The 26,693-nt window shown below is 46.1% G+C and overlaps 1 protein-coding gene across 10 annotated transcripts in view; it reads right to left on the minus strand.

The window, feature by feature from the left end:
* LOC122378857 (band 3 anion exchange protein-like) overlaps nt 1–26,693 on the minus strand; it is a 178,218-nt gene that overhangs the window by 55,428 nt on the left and 96,097 nt on the right. Inside the window, exons 1-2 of one of the 10 annotated variants that reach the window (XM_043360460.1) lie at nt 12,536–12,659; nt 12,064–12,206 (exon numbers count right to left, since the gene is read on the minus strand). The exons of 8 other annotated variants lie outside the window; for them this stretch is intronic. In XM_043360460.1, coding sequence (XP_043216395.1) covers nt 12,064–12,165 — 102 coding nt within the window. In that variant the 5' untranslated portion in view covers nt 12,166–12,206; nt 12,536–12,659. Of the gene's footprint in view, nt 1–12,063; nt 12,207–12,535; nt 12,660–26,693 lie in introns of those variants that run through there. One more of the 10 variants, XM_043360457.1, reaches the window with a different exon arrangement.

Below are 26,693 nucleotides of genomic sequence, written 5' to 3' on the forward strand. Positions count from 1 at the left end.
AGGCAAAACAGATTGTTTTGCTTTCACTCGTGAAATGTTACGGGTAAATGCAGCATCGAAGTGTTAAATCACACTTAAACCATGGAACCCATGGTTGAGTAAAATACGCGAAAATTCACACACGAGTCGAGCAAGGCTCTGAGCGGCAAAACAATTTTATATCCTATCCTCAACTTCATGTACATACCTAATATCAAATGCGTTTTTTACTAGTATTGCGAACACACCGAATCATAGCTAGCGGTAATGTAAGCACTCCACCAAAATCCAGACTTCGTTATAAATCACCAATCACCTGCACTCAGCACTGAAGAGGTTGTGTTGTAATCCCTCTCGTTTGTCAGTCCTTTGGTATCAAGCAAATGACGTTTGGCCGTTCAAAGAAATGATATATCTTTTGCATCAAGTGCAGGTACAGAGGCATCAGGTAACTTCTTTTGAGGCCTCGACACCACCAGACTTGATACCAAATTCGATACGAGCCTTGACACTAAATCTCGAATTTAGGTACCTTTCGCTGGCGGGCGAGTGATTCATTTGAGTCCGCTGTTCAGCAGCGGCCACACTAAATTCCAACTGCTCCAGTGCTATGCATACTGGCAATAAATGTAAAGTAGGCATTACATGTCACGTCCCGCCATACGACCTTTTCCAAGTCCCATCACGGAAACTCAGACTCCGTCGAGAATGGTGGACGGAGCAAATCGCGCCTCACAAAGAATAACACCGACTTAAAATAAGCTAGTGGGTAGGTACACTGTCTTTTCCGCCAGCCAAAAGTTTCCATGAGCACATTAATAATTTTTATTTCTCGTACCTATAATTGTTAACTAAGTACAGGTCGAGTCCGGAAGAGCCTGTCGCTCCGACCAACGAAAAGCTTCGAAAATCGATTGTGTTGGCATTGTTTGACCTTGCCGTCACAGTTCGTTGGTGCCTCGCGACCGTGGCAGGGCCACAGCCGTCCGTGTCCTCGACCGTGACCGCTTGCAGGGGTGAGAGGAGGAACGGCTTCCCTGGCTTCAGACACAGTAGCTGAGCATGGGCCAGTTTTGAGCAGGAGGCGGAAGCGCTCTAAAACACATCGATAGTTCCTTAATCACTGGATTGATTGATAACGAAGTCATTCGTCATCAGTCACTCGATATTCGATCACCAATATTCCTCAATGATATGTATTACGCCATGAATTTGTATATACTCCAGTCCTCGGTATCTGCTGCTCGAACCCAAGCCAAGCCGGATTGCATGGACGGGTGACTCCACCGCTTGATTCTCATCCCACCCATTCACGTCCTTGCATGCAATTGCTCAGGCGGCGCCCCTGAACACCGAACAAGCCGGCGAAAGCAAGCACGCCAAAATTCACCCTTGTATCAGCGCCTTTCGACGCCAGTTCTTGATAGCGCTTCACGTTCGTTCTCAAGGCCACAGGTCCAATGGAAAAAGTCACGAACCAGGTAAAAGCGCTCTAACTTGCACCAAACATGGCCTGCCATGATTGACGACACGTTTTAATGACGTCGCAGCCGCTCTGGGAAGATGTGCAGATACCCAATTCGAAGGTCCATTGTTTGACACGCAGCACCGCCACGATTGAGTGCAATGATAACGTGCAAATGTCGGACAAATTAAGGCAGAAGGTGAGCGGGTCCAGGAAATATCAGCGTACTGCGCTCAGTTTGGCGGCTGTTTCCGCCACATGAGCACACAATGTGTGATAATGAGAGCCTTGGCCGAGTCGGAACACAGAGAACGTGACGCATGCCACACTTCGCTCCAATTGTCGATGTTATTTTTACCGCTATTCGCGACCAAACTTCCAGAGATCCAGCACCAAAACAAGGCCACTTGAATCGCCGCATGAAATAACGTAGGTGGGTTCTATGTACGGCGGCCGATCTAAAAATCAGAGTGTCCGTAATAACAACAGCATAAAAGTGAATGCAAAATCATGGAAAACACATGAGCGTCATCGAGTAAGCCTTTCATGGACACGGAACAGGGTGGTAATTTCGCCGGTCTTGCGGTCGATTCACCAACTCTACGTCACTCCAAAGAAGTACACACTCGGGTAACAGGCGTAGGAGATGGCGCCGACGGACTGGAAACGCGATGAGGGTGTCCAGCATAAACCCAGTCAGCCTGGAAGTGAATCATAAGTACGCTATCGGACAGGGATATTTCCCACCACTGCGTTTTGCATGGATCATCATTAGCCTACTGCAAATATCCGTGATGTTATTTCATTTCGCAGAACGTCATTTATGTTGTGACAGTATCCTCATCTTTGCGCAAATTATGTATGGACGAAACAAAAGAGGAAAGCCACGCATGGTGATGGAAACTAAAGGCTCAATTACCTAAGCACGCATGGCGAAAATGAATGTCTATTGCAAGTACTCCACGCAGCAAAGATATATTGCATTACTCACTCCAAAGACGTTGATCTGCGGCCGTGACCGTTGTTGCAAGCGAGAGAGCGCATTGCTAATGACACGTTTGTGTACGATTTTCATTTTCACACATCAATATTGTTTGCTTTATTTTCTTGTCAGTTTACTGAACTAACAGTGCAATGTCCGAAACCGCTGTCTAAATTACGTCATAATTGTCGCACAGCCTTGCTCCATCCTGCACCCTCACAGTTTACACTAATTGAAACCTTGCAAAATCCTATTCGCCACGCTCATCGTGTGACGGACGGGCGGCCCGGCCCGCACGCATGTTCAATAATAAAGTTGATTGACGCTGCGCTTTGCAGTGCCCAGCCGGCCGCCCTGCGTCCTACATTCACGCGTGTCGGTCAGCGTCCCAGTTTCGTACACGTGTGTTTCATCATATATAAAGTCCTGTATCTGACGCCAATACAATCCAGTTCACCAGCAGACGTCTTTGCTGAAGGTAAGGGCTAAAGGCCCCGCTGACATTTGGTGGCAGCGGTGGCTGGGGTATCTATTACCCCCCCCCCCCCCCCCCCAACCCGGACCCATGTCCCGTTGTGTGTAGTTATTTTTTAGGTAGAAAGGTCTTCAACTCTGTTCAATTTTGATATAGGATCCTCTCTTCTCATAGTTGGTTTCATACTTAAAAGATATCTCTCTCTGGTCTTACCATGCCGGTCGATCATACCCAACCAGTTTCTAGCCTTAACATTCACCAAATTTCGACATTCATACCAATTTATGACGGTTCATTCCCGATTCAAGATTTTTTGCAAGAAGTCCGTGACGCTAAAACCATGGGTTCCTGGCCCGACAGCGTCACCCTCAAAGTAGCTAAAACAAAACTGGACAGTAAAATGGCCGAACTGGTCCGAAACCGTCATGACTTGAATCATGCTCCCACCTTTGAAGAATTCGCTACTCGCCTGACATCCGCGATCAACTCTGATCGCCCCGTATCATCCCGTTTACAAGATCTAATGACTTGCACACAACATCCGCAAGAGTCCGTCGATGCGTATGCATTCCGACTCAGAAACAAAACCAAATGTTTGACCGAATGGGACGCTACCCCCGAAACCAAACAGCTAAAAAACCGAACCGCAGCAGCAGCTTTCGTCAAAGGCTTAAAACCAAGCCTACGTCAGCTGGTCTTGCCACAAAACCCATCCGATTTTGATGCCGCCATAGCTTTGGCAAGAACCCAAGAATTAAATTGTGTGTTCCTTCCATCTTCGGACACATCTGCTACACATTCTGTGTCGGCCGCGGAGTTAAACTCGGACGTGGTTCAGCAGTTGCAGCACCGTGTGGCCAGCCTCGAGCTCGCCGCCTCCCAAACCCCTCAGCGTGGGAGAGGACGACAGCCCTTCCGGCGAAACTTTCGCCAGCGTGGGTCGTTTCCCAATCGTGGCCGTGGCTATTCAACGCCACCGTCATATACTCACCAGCGAAACGCATACCCAGCTCGCCAAAGTCATTCTTCCTATCGTCCTCCCTCGTATTTACAGCACCAACAATGCTGTTCAGATCACTGTCACTCATCGAGGGACCGCTATGATCGTTATCGCCGCTCATCAAGGTCTCACTCTCGGGACCGACGGCACCGATCTTATTCAAGGTCGCAATCCCGATCTCCGGATCGGAGGGGATCGAGTCACTCCCGACGGAGTCCATCCCCAAACGGCAACCGCTCGCGACGCTAAATGGGACTACAGCGTTCGCGAGCATGGCAGCTGATAATTCAGGTACACGCCCTCGTCCACCAATCCTGGAAATCTCTGTTAAGGACCAACCTGGTTCAGCCTTGTACGACACCGGATCCAGCATTTGTCTAATCAGTCACAAGTTTTTCCAGTCGTGCAGCATTTCGAGTCCTCTGGAGAAGTCGTCATTATCTATTTTAGGAGTTACCGGTACTCCAATTCAGATTTTAGGTCATTGTCAAATACCCATCCACGTGTCTGACCGTACTATTCAGCATACTGTTTATGTGACCGATAAGTCACTTTCCTTCGGTTGCGACATCATTCTCGGCATAGATTTCATCATCCGCCACCAGCTACTGTTCAATCCGGACACAAAAAGTGTGTCCTTCCTGCAGCCTAGCGCCGCAACATCCACCCAGCGACAGACGCCGCAACGGCTCAGCCCGAGGCGACGAAAACGTGTCCGCTTCTTACTTGGCACCACTGACTCACCGCGCGACATTGATAACCCGTTGATCTCTTACGACGAAAACGATGCTTTCACCATCGATGAAGGGAAAAATCACCCTTTATTTTTGTCCAGATCAGTCGAAATTCCAGCCTTTTCAGAAATGTTCGTTCAAATGAAATTACCGCGCTACTTGGTACCCTCTGAGGCCCCATACTTCATCCAGGGTCACGTCGATCAATCAACGGCAGGTATACAGGTCGCTCGCTCAATAGCGTTCTTGACCAAGTCGTACGTTTTAGTTCGTGTAGCAAACGTTACGGCTCGTCCAATTCTACTTCGGAAGAACTTGCGCATAGCACAGCTCAACCCTGCTGCTCCCAAATCAGAAACTGACAGGAACGATGAAAACTCGTCAGGACAAACTTATTCAGCATCCACTCAACCTGACAAAGATGACAAAGTGTCTCCAAACGACTTTCAGCTCGATCACATCCCAGAGCCATACCGATCGCAACTGCGCGATATGCTCATGAAACATGTCGGTACGTTTGGTAATACGTTAGATGATATCAAAATCACAAATGTGTATGAACATCACATTGAACTCTCAGATCCAACCCCTGCATACAAAAACCCGTATCGACTCCCGTTTGCCCATCGCGATATAGTTAAGTCTGAAATCGACAAACTACTTGCTAGTGGTATCATAGAACCCGCTGTTTCACCGTACAATGCACCCATCATTTTAGTCAAAAAGTCATCAGGTGGTTACCGCCTTGTTTCTGATCTCCGTGTTCTCAACGAAAAGATCAAAGATGATAGGTATCCCAACTCATTTACTTCGGATGCGATTGATCAACTTTCTGGTTGTACTGTTTTCTCGACATTGGATTTGCTTAGCTCTTTTCACCAAGTCCCTCTCTCGTTGTCGTCGAGACCATATACCGCATTCACAGCCAAAAACCAGCATTTCCAATATGCCTCTATACCTTTTGGATTGAAATCAGCTTCCGCCGCACTGAATCGTGCGTTACAAATTGCTCTCTCTGGTTTACAAGGTATCGATGCATTTCTTTACGTCGACGACATTCTGATTGCTAGTAGAAGTTACGATGACCATTTAGAAAAGCTTGATAGGGTTCTCACCCGACTCGAAGAAACTAGATTCGTCCTACGTCCATCTAAGTGTTCTTTCATGCAACGTCAAATTAAATATCTCGGTCACATTGTGGATGAGCATGGCGTACGTCCAGACCCATCCAAAATTCAAGCGATTCGAGACTTCCCCAGACCAAGTTCAGTCAAAGAAATTCGTTCATTTATAGGATTCGCGAACTACTACCGCCGTCACATCCCGCGAATGTCTCAATTAGCTGCGCCCCTGATCGCTCTGACCAAGAAAGATGTAGAGTTTATATGGTCTGAAGAATGTGAAAATGGATTCCAATCCATCAAAGATGCGTTAGTTCATTACCCAGTTCTTAGATTTCCAGATTTTACAAAAGACTTCTTCTTGTCTACAGACGCAAGTGATTTTGCGATCTCTGCTGTTTTGGAACAACAGCACGGTGAAGAACTTCATCCCGTAGCATTCATCAGCCGACAGCTGAACAAAGCAGAACGAAATTATTCAACTACTGAAAAAGAATGTTTAGCCATCTATTGGGCATTTGACAGCCTTCGTTGTTACCTTGTAGGTCATTTTACACATGTCATCACCGACCACCTCCCTCTGCGAGGTGTGTTCAAAGCTACCAATCCAGGTGGCCGTCTGACCAGATGGTCACTCAAACTTTCCGGTTATGACTTTGATGTTACTTACTTACCTGGTCGTCTGAACGTAAAACCTGACGTTCTGTCTCGCGTTAAAATTGATTCCCAGTCAAAGGATACTTTCCTAGGGTTTGTTTCTGCCACTTCGTTTGAACATGAAGGTTGGACAAGAGAAAAGATAAAAGCCGAGCAACGAAAAGACCCCAACCTCATTCCCATTATCAACCAGTTATCTGGCCATTCAACTGCTCGCATGGATTTACAGCTTCATGAGCCATTGTCAAATTACTTCCTCAGCTCAGACGGCTTGCTTTATCATGTCTCATCTCAAAATAGCAAGACCCGTCCTTTCGTCGATCAACTTGTAGTACCAGAACCAATGAAAAAGACAATCGTACAACAATATCATGATACTCTTTGGTCTGGTCACCTCAAGTTAGACAAAACTGTTCAAAAAATTCGTTTGTTGTTCTTCTGGAAACACATGTACACAGATGTACAGAAATACGTCAACTCATGTCAGCAGTGTATGGAACGCAACGCTCACAAAACCATCAAAAAAGCACCACTACAACGAACGCTCACACCAGCATATCCAATGCATATTTCGTCATTTGACATTGTAGGTCCTCTCAAAACTTCGTATCGTGGAAACACCCATTACCTTAGCTGGATTGATCATTTTAGTCGATTTCCGGAAGCCATTCCTTTAGCCGAAACCACGACCGAAGCTGTCGCAAAAGCATTTGTTGAAAACATCATTTCAAGGTACGGCATCAGTAAAATTCTTCTTAGTGATCGTGGATCCAATTTCACTTCAAAACTCATGCAATCCATTTGTAAGCTTCTGGGTGTCAAACGCATCCTTTCATCTCCTCGTCATCCACAGGCCAACGGCCGTGTGGAACGACTGCATGCTACTATAGCAAATATCTTATCTCATTTCGTCGATCCATCCCAAAAGAATTGGGACGAAGTTCTGCCCATGGCTCTTTTAGCCATTCGGTCTTCCATCAACCGTTCTACCGGTGAAACTCCCGCTCAGATATTCACTGGTCGTGATGTACTTCTTCCATTGGACGTCGATGCTCAACTGCCCTTTGATCCTTTTGCCTCCATTGATTCCTACCGTGACTTGCTCCATAAACATTTGTCGGCACTTCATGACGTGGTGCGCGACAACAATGAGGCCGCCATCTTGGCGCAAGAACGATCCCATCCAACCCAATCCAATCCTCCGTCCATCCATGAAGGCATGCTGGTGTACCTTCACAATCCTCAATTCAAACCTGGACTCACCCGCAAGCTTCAAAAGTTAAACAAAGGTCCATACAGAGTGCTGCGTTTGACTAGTCCCGTCAATGCACGCATCCAGCATCTGGAAAATCCCGGTGACGTGCAACTCGTGCACGTCAACCGATTAAAAAAATTCACCGAGGACAACCCCTTCAAAGCTCAGAAACCTCCTGTGGCTCACAGTGGTGAAACTGCTACACGTTCCGTAGGCGAAGCTACCCCAGACAGCAATACTGGCGAGAACCCTCCCATTACGCTGCTGGCCGACCCAGGGACCCATGCAGACCCTCAACCCGAAAGACCGCAGGAACAGAGAGAGGTCCGAGATAGAATGCCGCCGCAGCGACGGTTTGAATTGGCAGAAATGGAGGAAATTCACAATGCCCAAGGACCAGCGATGGAACAAGCTCCACCGCATTATAATTTAAGGCCAAGAGCCAACTTACGGGCACCTCCAAGATATGGTCAGTAACGTAACTGCCAGTTAAATAAAAAAAAAGCTCTCGTCCTTGTGCTGAAAAAAGTGAGAATTGAGAAAGAATATATTATAGAGCTCCGGTACCGTAAAAGAAAAGAGAGAAAGGATTAGATAGAGCTCAAGAATAGCCAAGGACAAAGATTGTTGTAGGTACCTGTACATATGGAAGCGCTTCCCTTTTGTATATATCCCTTTAGTTATAAGTATAGTTAAGAATTGCAATGCAAAGACATGCAATGAAATGAGATGAAATGACATGAAATGACATGCAATGTCTTGAATATGGTGTTTTGTGTGACAATGTTCTTCGCATTTTTTGTGACATCATTTTGACATTTGGAAATCTAGCTCCTTATGGCGTTATTTGACACTTCAACCTTGTTATGTCCACAGATACCAATCTTCGAGATTGCGGGTACAATTATGCACCTCGTCTGATTTTGGATCAATGAACATACATAAAACCAAACAACTACCTACCGGACTCCGCCAAAAGCACAAGCCTTGATATTATACTTAACTGCTTCATACCCGAACAATAACGATAATGGCTCGGTAGGAAACGTTATATTCCCCCTCTCGCCCAATTCATACTTTTGATCACAAATACGTGCTGCTCATTCTTGTGGCACCAAAGAGAACGACATCGGACGCTGCCTCTGATTGTACCCGCCAACAGAAAGGTAACCGAGTAAGTAAATCAAAATTATTTGCATAGCGCTCCTTTCATCACCAACGATGCGTAACTATCCCTCTCCACATCCAAAATATGTCCTAGGATAGAATCCGTAGTATCGGTCGACGGATGTCACTCATGTCCGTTGGCTGCAAAAATCGTCCTACGTGCCAAATCCCTTTGTTCGTCAGGACCCGCATCCGTTTCCTTCAACGCTATCCCGCTGTCCACTAGAGCCGTTTCACTCACTACTGAAGACTCCCTCATTACCATCGAATTTATTACTTCCCAACAATGCCACAAAGAGAGAATTTGTCTATCTCATCGATCAATAAAAAGCTGTGAACCCATTTCTTTTTGTTTAGATGCTCCCATCTTGAACCTTACGCAACGTAATGAAACCTCTGTTCAACACACAGCTCTTGCACACTCCCGTGGTCTTTTCGACTCTATTTCTATGACCACAACCTCCATTGGCACATCTATAAAAAACTACGTTATCTCGTTTTTAGCCATTCTGGCTGGTATTTTTACCCTCTCTTTCGTAATCACTCTTTTTAAACGATAATTTTTCAAACTTCCCCGTTATCATGTTTCGCTTCCGCCAGGCTCTTCAAGCCTGATTTTATACAATGTACCACAGTGCGACCGTGCCACGCCCGGCCGGCGCCCCGATACATCTACAACTTCGAGGATCTTCACATTATCATGTAAGCGGAAGTGCAACATGGTGAGGCCAAAATTTTGCTCCCTTCTAAGCCTCACGTTTTTGATTGTACATTTTGGTTGCTTGTGTCACATGATGCTTATTGTCACTTGAACGTCACGCACCATGGTTCATAAAGAAGACACGGCCAAGTGCCGTCCACATACCCATATGCAAATATGATGGTATGTATTGTCTTGCTTGTCAAATGTGTATCCTTGTATTACTTGTAAATCATGTGTACTTGTATCGCTGGCCAATTGTTCTTGTATATTTTGCTTCACTATAGTTTGTAGATTTGTCCAAACGTAAAAAGTCGGATACAGGCATTACCACTTCTTCCAAGTTCCCAACATTTCACTACCTAACCATTTATCTCAACACCCCTCGAGTCACAATATAGGTTGTCAGCCGCTTTGCACAACGATGTGTCAGTTATGGTCACAGGTTTCCATCTTCGCGTATCCATCTGGACAAGGGCCCAGTCCAGCCGCGAAGACCTGCACTGGTCGACATCCGTCTGTTCCTGCCATCGAGATTCCCCTGTTGGTTCTCCAGCTGCACATCAAGCAGCAGTCTTCTAACGCCGACGCCGTCTACACACCCGCCTCATCAACACGGCACGGTGTACCGGTGGACCGAACTCTCTACGCCACGTCACCACACTCGTGGCAGCGCCTTCCTGCAGGCATCCGGCTACAACATCACCTGACGTCGCCGTCACCTCCCTGGTGACCTCACTATCACCATCTCGGGCGATATCAGGATACCAGCCGGCCGCCGCTGTACTCCAGCACCAAGCGCTGGCCACTCCAGAGGCGCACATACGAGTACCTACGGTCCATCTACATTCTACGGCGTCCGAGAATATTTCTGCTGCTCACCATGATGCCTGGCGAACCGATGGGATCTCTACCTGATGCTGCTTTCGATGTCGATCTCCAACAATGCATACCTGTGCATCATACTATCATGTCTTGTTGCAAGTGTTCATTGACGCCTCCTATTGTCGGCTCCCGGGGAGGGTGAGATAATGTCGCACAGCCTTGCTCCATCCTGCACCCTCACAGTTTACACTAATTGAAACCTTGCAAAATCCTATTCGCCACGCTCATCGTGTGACGGACGGGCGGCCCGGCCCGCACGCATGTTCAATAATAAAGTTGATTGACGCTGCGCTTTGCAGTGCCCAGCCGGCCGCCCTGCGTCCTACATTCACGCGTGTCGGTCAGCGTCCCAGTTTCGTACACGTGTGTTTCATCATATATAAAGTCCTGTATCTGACGCCAATACAATCCAGTTCACCAGCAGACGTCTTTGCTGAAGGTAAGGGCTAAAGGCCCCGCTGACATAATGGAAACAGCGTCTGGCTTCTTGACAAGCGGCAGTAGTGCTTTAATGAGCTGTTACCGTATACATGACCCATTGCCATGCATCGATCGGTCATGAAACTGATATCGCATCAACACTGGAGTGAAAGGTCACGCGAAACTGTTTCCGAGAAGGTATTGCCGGATATTCCTCAGAATATTACCGCGAGCCCCGTTATCTAGCTGGGCGCTTTCCGCCCTGACCCGCGGCGCTGACTCGACCCGAGTGAGGGTACTAGCGGTCGATGATCAACGCCGTGACCAATACTCGATATGTCAATAACTATCATCAGACACCGGCTGTTGACGACTATTTGAAGGTAATACTGGATAGTGGACGCAGCGTAGCTGGTGACATACTAAGTAGGGGACAAATGGAGGCTTATCTACCCGTCGAAAGAACGTGGTACGTAACAGCAGCGAATCTCTCGAGATACCGAAACAGCAGCAAATCTATGATTTATCGACAGTTTGTCTCCGCTCATTGTGAGAGGACTCAGAAAATACAGGATACGAGGCACTGGGCTCAGCAAACTGAAGCAGGCAGCCACTGTGACCAGTGACAGCTTGTCTGTATGGATGCTGGCGTCATTGGTGACTCGGTTTTAATTATATGATCACCAATAGCCCTGTTATCGGTGATTGGTGCCTTCCGTATTTCTTACTCATCCGTTCATCAGTTCTTTCCGATTCAAGAGGCTTCAAAAAAATCAGAAAAACAGCAGGCATGTCTGCACAATGCGCAGAATATTCGGTCATTTTTTATAATTCTTCTTCTTAGTTTATTCCTTTACCCTTTTTATTTTGCTTCCATCATTACCAGACCTTATCTGTCTCCATTCTTTGCAAATGGTTCAAATGGTTGCAAACGTCGGTCGCAATTTGTATCCGCTTATCCAGCAGGCAGTCCATGTCCAATAGTACGAGGATAATCCATCGTATCAGTAAACGCTGTAATGTGCAATATGACGTGCAATATGAACTGTCCGGCTATGTGGTTGTTAGTACGGTATTATCTGACATAAGGCTGATAACTATGGGGATGCTCAGCTGTACGGGTGTACTGTACGGGTGTACGGGTGTACGGATGTACGGGTGTAACTGTACAGTGTGTGTAAGTACACCGGTGTAGCGCTGCACTATGAACCCAGCGGACCTACCTCTGAGCCGCCGGATTTGCTCTTCTTTCGCGAGCCGCGGAGCGAGCTCCGCAGGGAGCTGCGCTTCGGGCCGCCTCCAATCAGACCCTTATCGTCATCCATGGCGAACGGGGGCCGACCGCAACTGATGAGCGCCGCTCACACTGGGTCGGTCGGGTCAGGTCAGGTCAGCTCAGTCGGCACCGCGAATCAGCCCCAAATTACAATAATTGAATAATGAATATATCTGTTATTGAAGTTGTTTACTATGCAAAAGATAATTGATGGACCTCATCGGCAAGTTAATGGAAAGTCATGAATTTTATACCTGATGGTTTTAGACATGGAATGTGTATAGGTTGAATAAGTAATGAGATATTGGCATAATTTTAAGGCCATTTAAATTCAAGCAAAGTGAAAATCAAAGTTAACTCCAAACAACTTTTTAGAGCTAATAGCGATGGACTGACTCGCGGTGCCGGCTGACACTCACACTGCTCTCTCCCTCTCTCTCTGCTCCGATCCACGGCACCTCTGTCCTCTGTCCCACTCCACCGCTTTGCACCCGGCGCGGACACAGCGCACACCTCCGGCACTGTCGGACCGAGGGTGCGCACTGAGACCGCACGGCACTGCGCTACCGAGGAAACCCGAACAAACCGGCCACCAATCACCGCGCGCCGACAGGTCAGGGGGCGGGGCCTCGCCACGGGGGCACCGGGAAACTACGGGACGCCGTGGGGAGGGGAGGGGTGTGGGTGGCCGTGAGGTATAGTGGGGCGGTGGTTACTGGTTATGTCTGTCTGGTGTGGTATGTTTGAAATGATGATTGGCGAAATGCCGTCGTCTTTTGGCATGAAACCGAAAGCTCTGTATTTCTGTGTATTTGTCGCTTTTATATATCGAATTCATTTATTTGCGGAAAACTATCTAACTAAATAATATCAAGAAGAATCACCTTACTTTGAATCATGAAATGATTAATTTCAGTAATAAGTTTAACCCGCGCCCCGTAGGGCTATCGGCGGACCCTACCACCCATAGGAGGGGAACGGGGCGTTTCGGCCCGCTTAAGATGTCAGAAAGTTACCGTCTGATTTTCAAAATTCAATCGGCGTTGGATAGCCCTATCACGGAACTACCTTGTGACCAAATTTCATTGACATCGGCTCAACCGATGACGTCACAGGTCAGGTCAAAGGTAGAATTTTCACCATTTACCAGCATTTCAAGAAATGTGTTGTAAAATCGAGTAAAAGGTATGCTATTGAAAATCATCGATGGGGGAATTATCCGTAAAACATATATTTTGCTATTTGAGGTCATTGATACCAGATCAGGTCACAGAGGTCAGGTCACTGAGGGTCACAATACGAAAGTGCCGTGTGATACATGTTTTATGGTCCATTTTACTTGACAAATGCGATTATGTGGGTCAGGCAACTTTTGGGGCCAGTTTAGATTATGTTCCGGTGAAGGTCAAGTCAAGGTCAGGTCAAATTAGATCAAATTTCAAAGTTGATATTTTGGCACTAATTATTCGATGCAGCTCGTCACGGGGAGTCTATGTAATGGTGGTGTTTGCTTTGTGCCACGTAGTCTAGAATTGCTAAAAACTTAGTTGAGTTTGAAAATCTGACGTTATCAATTTTGAACAGTGTTTTCGCTATAACTTGGCCAAAAAAGAGGTATCAATCTCAAATTAAGTATGTGGATAGAAGGTGGCAGGGACTATCATATATATTCCGTTTTTTTCGAAATTCGAAAAACTTATAGGTTTTTGGGCAAAAAATCTCCAAAAACTATTTTTTTTTGTTGTAGGGTCAAAATAAAAAAACATCCGAGATGTCAGTTTTATTGCCCTGTTATTTCTAAACCTTTTATGTGTTGAACATTTCTCTCTATCTTCACAGCTGTAGTCCTGACAGCTCTTCCCGCGAAACCTTTTTTTGGGTCGAAAATGGAAGAACGTGGCCAAACTATCAAGGCCTCTGATTTTTTTTGGGTCATAATGTGTACAATTGATGCCCGGAGGGGCCCTGAAAGTTTGGTGACGATATCTGCAGTCGTTTAGGAGATATCAGCGGAAAAAGACGGGGGGGGGGGCGTTTTGGCCCCCCTTGCGGGGCGCGGGTTAAAACATCTATTGAGAGTCCTTAACATAAGACGTTGCAAAATTTTCTGATGTCACTTGTTACCTAATATCGCAATTCGCAAGACATAAAGCGTTCTCGTTGCAAAGTGTGGCTGCACAAGACAACAGCCCAACTTTTACATGACATATTTCACTTTATGAATTCATTTTTGAACAGTGGGAATCTGAACAAAATATGTTTATAGTTCAAATTAATAACATTTACTACATATATCAGTGTAAAAATGTTCGTCCACTTATTTTCGGTGAAACAAACATACGACATTTAGATAACTGATACTGGAAAGATACAAGACTAGCACCAGCCACTAAATAATTGGCTACAATGGCTCATTGCTCATTTGTTAAGGCACAATTTCGGGAGTCGAGAGATCCTGTGTTCGATTGTTAGTGCCTTCCGTACACGACTGCCGTCCCTGCTACTGGCCATATAGGAGTGGGGTAAACACTTAGCCTTGCCGTAGACTCAAGGGTTCGATGTGGAACAGGAGCACTCCTCTACAAGGACAGAAATGGCCAGGTGAAAGGAAAGATGAATTAACTAAAGCAGCGTCGCAATACAAACCAGCACCAAACAAACAATTATGTACGAATCATAAACAGCAATCAGATAAGGAAAGCCGGCCATAAAACGCCATTTCCATCCAAAACAAGACGCGCTGACGAACTGGACACCTCTGTGCCGTGGGTCTACCTGATGACCTGTGACTACAGTGACACTAGTGAAACGGAAACCCAGCACTACCATGACGCGTGTCAACAATGGAACTCTTCGTACCACTCCGGACACGGCGTGGTCACTCATACAGGGAGCAGTGAATCACACAAAGACACCGCTAAGCTCGCTCACTAATTAATGCAGTGCAACAAAAACGGGCAAACTAAAAGATTGCATGCTGATGATCTTGTCACGAGGACTCATATTTAGGGTGGCACAAAAAATCCGGTTAGCGTTATTGTGGCTGTGACATTTGACGTCAATTGAGGCATCTTTAGTGTTACTGTTGCCCTTTATTATACTATTTTGCAGAAAAATATTCCGATGCACAAAACCTTTCATGCCAATGGAATGGGATGCCACAATATCGATACGTAAGGGGTAAATAAATAATACAATGAGCTGGACTGGACATTTAAGGTCCTAAATGGCCAGTCACGACCATGCCTGTAATAAAGTTCATCTGTAACAACACAAACAAGCTGACTAGTGACTATCCCGCTGTGCATGTAGTCTGTCTCGCCCAAGATTCAGTCTCGCCTTTCATTTTCAGTGCCTTCTCTGCAGAGGTCTTGACTATCCGGCCCGAGTCCGTAAATACAGTTCTCTCTCTCTCTCTCTCTCTCTCTCTCTCTCTCTCTCTCTCTCTCTCTCTCTCTCTCTCTCTCTCTCTCTCTCTCTCTCTCTCTCTCTCTCTCTCTCTCTCTCTCTCTCTCTCTCTCTCTCTCTCTCTCTCTCTCTCTCTCTCTCTCTCTCTCTCTCTCTCTCTCTCTCTCTCTCTCTCTCTCTCTCTCTCTCTCTCTCTCTCTCTCTCTCTCTCTCTCTCTCTCTCTCTCTCTCTCTCTCTCTCTCTCTCTCTCTCTCTCTCTCTCTCTCTCTCTCTCTCTCTCTCTCTCTCTCCTCTCTCTCTCTCTCTCTCTCTCTCTCTCTCTCTCTCTCTCTCTCTCTCTCTCTCTCTCTCTCTCTCTCTCTCTCTCTCTCTCTCTCTCTCTCTCTCTCTCTCTCTCTCTCTCTCTCTCTCTCTCTCTCTCTCTCTCTCTCTCTCTCTCTCTCTCTCTCTCTCTCTCTCTCTCTCTCTCTCTCTCTCTCTCTCTCTCTCTCTCTCTCTCTCTCTCTCTCTCTCTCTCTCTCTCTCTCTCTCTCTCTCTCTCTCTCTCTCTCTCTCTCTCTCTCTCTCTCTCTCTCTCTCTCTCTCTCTCTCTCTCTCTCTCTCTCTCTCTCTCTCTCTCTCTCTCTCTCTCTCTCTCTCTCTCTCTCTCTCTCTCTCTCTCTCTCTCTCTCTCTCTCTCTCTCTCTCTCTCTCTCTCTCTCTCTCTCTCTCTCTCTCTCTCTCTCTCTCTCTCTCTCTCTCTCTCTCTCTCTCTCTCTCTCTCTCTCTCTCTCTCTCTCTCTCTCTCTCTCTCTCTCTCTCTCTCTCTCTCTCTCTCTCTCTCTCTCTCTCTCTCTCTCTCTCTCTCTCTCTCTCTCTCTCTCTCTATCCATACTTGTCATTCAAAATGCATGATTTACAGATTTTTATCATTAAATTTTAATCATGTCGCATGATGACTTTTTGTTACACTTTTTGATAATATCTATCGCTGGTGCCTGGTGTACCACTCGGGCTGGGTCGCTTTCTGACCCTGACCCCGTGACCGTGGACACTATAAGGTAAGACCCCAGATCTGGTGACAACTGCCGGCAGGCAGCGCCGAGGACGGGTCGCCGGCCCGCCGATCGGTGTACCATTGTTTCAATGACGACGCCGGCTGCTAACGAGTTTCCTTGTCGTTCGCGGAAGGCAGAACACGGCGCTCGAGCTCATTATGAGCACTGCTCCGATATGACCCTCTGCGTTGAATGCATTGCTATCAATAAGTCGAAATATGCTACTTGTAGGCTGATTATCAGTTAATAATCTCGTACTTAACACCAGTGGAATAGAATAGACGTCGCCCTTGACAAAAGTAGAGCAGGGAATAAAATGACCTGAACACAGAAAAGGGGGAAAATAGTCACTCTTCACAAGAACCACAAATGTGCTTAGCTTAGCCGATGGACAGGGCTTACGCGTAAAACCCCAATCACTCATTCAGACTCCAGCCGCAGTATGACAGAACGCGCCACATTGCACCGATACACCAGGAAACCGGGCAGCGGAAAATGCACTCTATGGATATTTTTTCTACAAACTCCATCTAGTTTCAACCGCAATTGCTCAGCTAGCACGGCAATCAGATGGACGAACGTCGCAGCAAAGACCCGATGAGTCAGAGAAAAATGACCAGAGGATAACTCCCTCGCAATCCTGTTACTTTCATTAATCAGTTAACGGGAATCAGCCATCAGTAAGTCACTTGATTCTGATAACAGATCGTATTATATAAGCATAAGCCACTTTCAATTGATTTGTGAATTACCCACAGATAGTGTAAGGCTAGTATGTTGATGCATGGGACAGTCCTGAAATTGTGGGACGGCATAGCCATCAAAGTCCAGAAAAGACGCAGAAATAGTGAAACATTTTCGGATACACAACAAAATCTACCAGGAGGAGATTAACATTGGGTCGCGATTGGATCCTTTTCCGTTGGTGTGGATATGCTTTATCAAAATACCATACCGTTTTACCCAGGGGGACAGGACAGGCCGCGTGCGCCCCGTTACCTCTGACTTCCTCCAAGGGCATCTGAAGGTCAGCCATCGGCCGGCCGGCCACGAGCACGGTGCAATGAGGCCAAACCAGGGCGACAACAATTGCCAGCCGGCAGGAAAGAGGCGCTCACCATCGCGCCGCGTCCCTGGTGGCTGATACCATCAGCCAGCGCTGACCGAGGCCCTATTTGGAGGCTAACAGCACCCCGTGGAACTATGTCACGTGAGACACGCCAAACCGAGCGGCAATTTTTGGTCGACAGTCGATTGTCGTCGCGAAAGGGGCTGGAATTCGGTACGGTTTGGTCCGTTAGCTCAACGGCAATGGACGCGAGTGGCAAACACTGAAGGAACTGGACAATGCCTGTGGTATAACGGAGTGAGCAGGACCAGTTGGAGGTCTGAAGAAAGCAAATAAATAATATAAAAGCCAAGGGTTTAATTTGTCGACGCCATCATGTTTCGTTGCGATTTGTTTAGTCCATCAGGCACCGCTTTGATAATGCCCATGCTAGTCATTAAAGTAGTTATACAGATAAAATGCATCGTGGCTCGCTTTACGTCGCGCTGGAAAGTGTTTGAGGCCACATTTCAGTGTTGCATTTTTGCATCTGGACAGTAAAGTTTAAAATATTTTACGCCGTGAGTTCCCTTTCTCAATTTTACGCGTCCGCCATCCTCAGGACTACCCCATCCGCAGCATTTATCCCACTATCTTGGTTGAGCTTAGTTTTTTCCTTGAGATTAGTGTATCAAATGACCAACGGCTCATTAGTCGTACCTTTACCAGAAAAAGCGCTAGAAAAGTCGTTTGAATGACGATCACTGAAACCGAATGAATGATCTTGTGGAACATGTTTGATTCCGTTGATAATAACGTATCTCACGTAGCTAACGTATCTCAACGTAGATAATATATCAACGTAGCCTAGAGTCCTGGCTACGTATAACGTTTACAAAGTTATTTGGCTTTAAATGCAGCAGAGTTCACTGTCCTCCAACCATCGTCGGTGTGATATTGGAGTGACCATGTCCTAAGTGGCTGCATACATCACATATCGGCCATCTACAAATATCGGGCGGCTACGGCACGCAACATATGAAAGTAACCCAGTGAGCAGGCGACGGCAGCAGCGAGCTCCTCAACAAACGGGCCCCTCGCTGAACGGTCCACTCGCTAGACCTGATAGACTCGCATTCAAGTTGTACTTTCACCAACATAACAATTTAAAAAGCAAACTGACAAACAACATTTCAAATCACAACGTAAGACCAATAAGTCATAAACCATCCATAAAAGTGGTATTATTTTTTATCGAGCGGTGACAAACTGTAATGTGAAATATGTGTAGTGCTTTAGGATGAACAACATTGCGCTCTTTGATACAATTGCCAGCCGTTCTCCCTATAACAGAACAGCGAAGTTCGCAAGGTGAAACACTTAGCATGAACAACTTTATAATGAGCAGCTGTGCTGGAATAATGTGACAGATAGACCGTGCGTTTAGACAGCCCCTTTCGCTTTTTTCTCCATCGAGGAATACTCCTCGGACCGTTTTGGCAGGCTTTTCGCGGAACGTGCGTAAAAACTGGCGACGACATGTCATGCTGTGCGTTTACATTTTCTAAAATGTTTTTTTTTCATCTGTCATTGACTTTAAGTTAATAATTTATTCATTAATACCTACTCAAATTATTTATTGTGCGTTTTCAATAAACTAACAGTAAAACAAAACCATGTAAAACCACTCAATCAATAGCTAACAGCATATTATACACAACCCACTGGGAGCTTTTGATAAAAATGCATACGATTCATCATAAGCCCATCATAGATAAGCGTCGTTTCCATGGCTGTCGCCATCTCGAGAAACGGGCGTGACATGCTCTCGGGATTGGTTGCCGTTTCGCAGAATCCCGCGGGATATTCCTCGTGTTTCAGGCTGCCCGAACGGCCATTTCCGTGAGGAATTCCTCGGTGAGGAAATTCCACGCGAAAAACGATCCGTCCGAACGCACGAAAATGTCTACTCTACCCGTATCGCAAACTTTAAGATAGTGTGTTTGCCTAGTTAAAGTTTCTGGTGTTATGAGCTCATTCTGCGTTGCAGTTTCCATCGTGGAGCACGTCTTCTTTCGATTTGACTGTCCCTTGCTTATTATGTTTTTTCGTTGGGTGTGTTATGTAGTTGCGTTTGTACCTTACCTTTACCTCATTAGCCATACAAAACATGCGCAAATCTATACGCAGAAGCACCAGTAGCGACTCCCACCCTTCAATGGATCCCTGCGTACCTGCAACATCTCAACCGGTCCTACGTCGCCCAGGACTCTACCACTACCAAACCTGACTGAGCCCGGTGCAGGTGATATATCAGATCTCTCCACAATGCCGTACTACATCTCCCGTGCCCCCTCCCCTTCTCGTCAGACCGGTTTGGTGGGGTAGGTCAGGAGTCCACCCGCCGAGATTGGATACAATCTGCTGCCGCGTGCCGAGAGGCGAGCTGTTATGCAGAGATGAGCGCGGCCGGTGCCCGCAGCAGCCTTGTGCGGACGGTGCGAGTATATACAACCCACTAGGCAGGCCGAAAGGGACGCTATTTGGCAAGGAATGCCATCATCCATAGCAGGCTGGTGCTAGTGCAGGACACAAGCACCAACGTTTAAATATTAATTGATTTTCATGCCCATCACCCATCAGCACAAAAATGACGATCATCAAATGCATTTCTGAATCCAAATTTGCATCATATGTATGAGCTTCAAATCATCAGACAATTCTCCACAGCAAAGTGCCAGCTCGTCCAGCTCATCCATTGCAAGACCTCACCGGGACCGAGGAAAGTGCACCAATCGCCACATTTTAAATGGACCACTTGGTCGTGCTAGAGTGGCGGTGCCCGCTACGTCAGTGGCCGGTTATGGATGCACGAGGACAGAGCCCTTCCCCTCCCCATAGCCAGCGATAACTGGTTGAAAGTTGCCCAGGAATGTCTCAAGGTTGCGGCGGTTCATGTGCCGACTATCCTCGTTGGGGCTCCTGTGATGATGGCCGCTAGCAGCGCTATGGATGCGCGTACAACAGTGGATGAAAACAGGAGACCGGCTGCAGGCCGAACAGGAGATTGGGATGCCGGAGCGAGCTTCGCTTTTTTAATAGCTGTGGTTCTATAAAAAAGGTATGAATGGAATATACGACTGCACAGTAGGTGTGGGATCTAGTACTGCAAGTAGCAAAGCCATCCATTTTCCAAGTGCGAGAAAATGGAGAAGAGCTGAAGACAGTGAGCAACTCACAATGAAAGAATAGTACTGTTTATTGTCAAAAAGGCTGAGTCAATCACAAACTTAGCATTATTCTAAATGTTTCCTGAATCGTTTTGCTCGTATATGATATGTTATACTGCCAAAACGTACCACGAAAGTAGATACGTCTGACTATTAGCACCACGAAATGCGTATTTATCTCAACAGGAAAACAATTGGTGATATATGAGTGTTCAATCGGTCATGCATTCGGAAATATAAAAAGCATGCGTCATCCTATCAATTGCGCAGTTAATTGACAAAAACCGCTCCTTGAGTGCGTCACCCAGCGATGGTGCAGGGAAACTGGATGTCATCGTATCGCCACTTCCTCGTTGGCCTAAAATACACGTCTGAAAATATTTGACAAGGACAAACTGCAAGCTACGCATGTTGCAGCTGATAGCTATATGCTAGACACTGCTGAATCTAGGTACGGCTATCTGATAGATCTAGCCTAGATCTATCAGATAGCCGTACCTAGATTCAGCAGTCTCGGCTTCGATGACACACAGGAATCTACAAAGCATTCGCAGCTTTTCTATGATCCAGCATGAAAACTCGATTATGCGTAACCTTTGAGTTTATAAACAGTTTTATTTGACAGGCCAATGTTTGGTGCCGACGGAGAATCATTTTTCTCAGTGCGACAGTTCAGCTTCGAAGAAAACAGTGAGCTGATTTACGCTTCAGTAGTCGCTATTCTGCAACAAAATGAATCTATCCGCTGACATTTATAAAAGATGATATGCGTCATAATAAAAAAAATCAGTTTCCAGTTCAAACAAAAACCAATCTATCTACTTATTCCCGTTCTCCTCTCTTAAAGTGAGCACCGATAGATTCGGTTTTCATGCCGAGTTTGAGCTCGCACCCAACACGCACACACCACAAATAAACCAGGAACCATTCGTCTGATAACCCAAACATTTTACACGAATTCCATGTCATAAGGTATCGTGATTATATCATACCCCGACATTTCAACATAAGCCAGGAAATTTGCCACGTTTGTACCCGTATGTAACAATTATACCGCAGGTGGTTAAAGCTTACAACATATTCCGGTTTACTTTTGGATCAGACAGTAAAACTTTGGTGAAAAGAAAACAGTGCGATCTAAGCTTTAATAATCTGTAACGAAAGCGAAATACGTATATAAATTTCAAGGAAAATCGTTAGCTGAAGGAAATTTTTTACAGGAAATGATCGGTGAGTCAGTGGGCCAGGTAATATGACATAAAATGCATCATTAATACCAACCTTATCGAAGGCTTTAATGGCATAACCCACCTTCAAATGGTACAAAAATAACCAATACCCCGTCCAAACAACCAAATATCAACACATTGTCACTTAAAAACCATACGGGGCGCAGCGGCTGAATTCCCAGAAAGGATCCCAAGCTGAGTCATCACAGCCTGGTTGCACAAACAACTGACTCACAAGCACGCAGTAGCTACCACTCGCACCAGACCAGCCCATGGATAACAGGTAATACAGCCTCACACCAGCCACTGGGGAAAGCCCGAGCCACCCACAACCGCCGCCGCTTCTGATCTGCCAGTTCTCTGCAGCGAAAAAGATCTCTGTAGCGGCTGGGGTGCTCCAGAAACCGGGAGACTGAGGTGTCAATTCTGACAGATCGTGTCGGAAAAAACACTCGATTCGCTGGCGGTAGTGATTTCATCCGGGGCGACTCTGGGGGAGGTGACCACTGCCGCGTGTCCAGGTGGGATTGTATCCTGGAGGGACACTCACGGGACGTCCCCGATGGCAGAAACAGAGGGCAGAGGGCAGTGAGGCAGCGGGCAAGAGCGGCTCTGATGGTCACGTTACAGTGGGCAGCCGGCAACGGGCAGCGGGCAACGCGCAACGGGCAGCTCTGTCAGTCATAGCAACGCGTTGCCAGACGGCCAGCGCAGCCTGATCGGGCATCAAGCATCGCCCAGTCACGTGACGTCGCCGACAGCGAACAGCGAGGAGCGCCGACCAAATTACGGTCCGCGTCAGAGACTCAGGGTTTATGTGACCGAGTTCATCAATTTTTAAAGTTATTTTATCATACAATTTAGAACGCATCATTCTGAAACGCACAGCATGTCAGTTTAGATCAGCTACCTACAAAAAAGTGCAATGAAGAATGAAATTCAAACAACCAGCGTGAGGTATCAATAATACGTCTGATTATCGGCCATCAAAAGTAAAAACATGCCAATGGAAAATTAAGTATTGATACGCTTAAACATTATCTGATGCTTAGTCCAATGCAAATATGATTTTAGCTATGAGTTCCAGGAAAGGTACATTAAAGTAAAGGTGGAGGAAATTTATACGGGTTCCACGTATTTTCACTTTCGCCTATGAAAAATAGAACCGACGACAAAAATGTTGGTATTGTGATGTCCTTCACTAGCGAAGAGTCCCTAAACCAGATTCAGAAATGCAGATTGCATTTTTCTATAGATTTTAGCGTTCTGCAACACTAAAAAGGCGACCATTGTATGTCGCCATGAGCATCGCGCTCAACAGTCCTCACGCGATCGTTTTTCCCTGCCGCTCATGCAACGTCGTCAGGTTTCATTAATAATGTAGCGGTTCAAGGTCTGCCGTCTCAGTAAAAGCAACGCTACATTTGAAACGAAATTATCTGGGCATAATGTACTACATATTTGGCTATCAGACACTGTAAAACGGTGCAGAACCGTGCTTGGGAGCATACTTCGAAGCTTAAAGAATCTGTGTTGAGCGAGCTGAAACTAATCTCTGGATTCTAAAGACACATGTCGTTTCAAGATCCCGTCAATACCTTTTTTCTAATTTTAGCTCACATCATTTGATGCACAGGGTGACAGCACCGTGACTTTGGGCAGCTATCTGTGGTTTGTACATTAGGTCAGCTATCGGTGGTAAGTGCATTTTGCTGGACGCTTGTTACTTGTGATTTATTTTGTCAGCTGGACGTCATTCTCCAGAGCAGAAACTGTGCATGCAGTATATCTCGCTTCAATCTACGTGACCATTGTCGGCTGTATTCCCAAGTTATGCGTCACAATATCTGCGAGCCGGGGCACGGCTGGGTCATTCCCGTGCCGCGGACGGTCCGAGGACACCATTTTGTGGACGACGGCCACTGGTCCTGTCGGCACGACACGCGGAAAACGGCCCACCGCCGTACCGATGGCACCGTAATCACAGACGGATTTTTCCGTCGCTCGCGTCGGGTTTTCCTCGGCACTGTGGAATGCCGCCTTTGTGACTGACAGGCTCCGATGTGCGTCGGTGCAGTGCTGTGGCCAATGTGCATTACTCAGACGCTGGTATTTACACAATGGTGGACACTCATGGGTGGGTCAGCTCCCCGCAGCCAACCCCTGATGAGAAATAGCTGCCACGGTCAATCGTTCCAAGGTCAACCACTGTAAGATGTTGTATAACGTACGGAGAAGATTTAAGCAGGCTTAACAAGGGAAACCTCAGCTGAGGTAGGCATTCCTTGAAACAGTTGTTTCAAACACCACATCAAGCCGTGCGAGTTGGTACTGATACCGGTGCCGGGTGTCGTTCAAAGTTTCCAGATTTTGCCGCCTCTCATCCCAGCACTTCTGACCAGCAAACTTTCTGAGAAAGTCAGGACAAAATGGTATTTCATATGTACGTGTATGTTGGCGCCAATTGCATTGAACATTTTTTTCAGTAGAAAAAGATTATCCGTGAAAAAAGGTTTCTCTCATTGGTACCTAATGGAAGGTTTCAGGGTCATAAAAATTGAACATCGGATTAGCCTGACCTAAGCTTGCAGTGTGTGTCGAAAAATCTTACTAGAATCAAAGGCCAGGCATTTCAACAACCAGCTCCCTGTCCCAAACGGGATACGGACAATCATGGAAGAAATATCGTCAGAGATTGTATACGAATTTGGCCCCCCACACCAAATAGCACCCTTGTCGGCCATGGAGGGTTAATGGCGAGCATGGCTTGATCTAGGAAAGCAATGATATATTGATCTAGAAAAGCGATGATATAATCATCTACACCTCACTCTCACCGCAGATTCTGTAACAAGATCGTCATCATAAGTACAAATTGGCTTCATATAACGGTTTCGCTCACAAAGCCAGCGGCCAGCTCTATCAGTAAATGTGGGCTCATGAACTCACGAAACGGTTGGATCAAAAACATAGTCATCAACCGCGAGGAGGGTCAGCAGTTGTTATGCTGATGACTGCTTAAAGGAATGTATAGGCCTAAATGATGGCGTGAGGCGTAAGACGTCCGACCTTGCCATTTGGAAGAAGTTGTGAAAGTGAATGTTAACCATTGATGTGCTAGGCTTGGTCGAAGTGTATGTAAAAAAGTAGCATTCCGGCATGGTTGGCTGGTCGACTTCTGAGTGACTGCAGAAGCAAAGCATATTTTGTGCCGCTTCTTTGACTGTATCGCTTGTCATGCAAATCGCGAGAAAAAATTGATTTTTTACATCAATTTTTTCCTAACAACCACCCACCACAACAACAAAACCGCTTAACTAAGCTAGCCATTTAAAATGAGAAGTAACAATTTTACCACGCCTTTATTGGCAAACGTCTGTTATTAGAACGCCGAGTTCTTATTTTATACATAGGAGGTCCTCAGATATAAAATAAGAGCCGAGGTAACAACATATACATTGAAGAGAAACGACAAGCGGTCTTTATTGTTGATTTCGGTTACTGAACATTTTTTGATAATTCAAAGCTCGGCTAAGTATTTCTAATGTCGTGGCATCAAACGTACATAAGTTAATTGGAATTTCATTCAATTTATCTGCTATTTATTCGTTTATCTGAAATAATTGGTAATAATAAATGATTACGGAGCGAGCGAAACGAGCGGAGTCTTTCCTTAGATAAACGGAAATTTCTGAATCCGTGCGGACGCTTTTGCGAGGCTTAACCCGCGCCCCGCTGGGCTATTCAGCCATACGCGCCCTGCTGGGGGGGGGGGCAGATTCTGCCCCCCTGTCTAACTTCCGAACCGATGGCCGTAGAAAGACGGGGGAAAACGGCAATCGAAAGCTCTCAACAAGGCGGATCTTCAGAGCCCAAATATTTTTGCTTAAGTAGGTCAGAGGTCAGGTCAAGGTCAGGTCAAGGGTACAGAATGCAAGTTTCTACAGTATCGGTCTTGCACAGTAGTTGCCGAAGAATGGACTGAGACTGATTGCACAAAACGTGTTCTTACACTACCAAGACAATATTCGTTGCATACAATGTCATTCAGAGGTCAAGGTCAAGGTCAGGTCAGGTCAGGTCACCAAAAACAAAATATAGAAAAGGGCATGTGCGACACATGTTTTATGGGTCATTTTACTCATACAATTCAATAGGCACACTCAATAAGTGATATGGACCACCTCCTCTGGATGAATTTCAGGTCGAGGTCAGGTCAAGGTCAGGTCAAGTGAGGTCAAATTTTGAAGTTGGTTGTTAAGGCCTAAAAAGGTATCTATCTGATGCAGTTTTTCACGGCAAATCGAATGGTGCTATTCTTGTTTCCGTACAAGGTCTAGAACTTTAAAAAATCATTTTTCAAAATTTTGTGTGTCGTGACGTCATAAAATTTTGAATAACTTCCACATTTTTGAACCGATTCTTCTAAAAATTGGTATGTAGGTGCACATAGACCACTTCTCTGACATATATTCCGGTTTTTTCGATACACTCAAAATTTTGGATTTTATAATTATTTTCCCAAAAAAGTCAGTTTTTTTTTTTAATATATTTGGGCCAAATCCAAATTTTTCAAAAAACCGAGATAACCATTTGATAGACAAAGTAGAATCACGTACAACCT

Source organism: Amphibalanus amphitrite, unplaced genomic scaffold (genome assembly GCF_019059575.1).
Source record: "Amphibalanus amphitrite isolate SeventyFive unplaced genomic scaffold, NRLGWU_Aamphi_draft 000066F_arrow, whole genome shotgun sequence".
Lineage (NCBI taxonomy): Eukaryota > Metazoa > Arthropoda > Thecostraca > Balanomorpha > Balanidae > Amphibalanus > Amphibalanus amphitrite.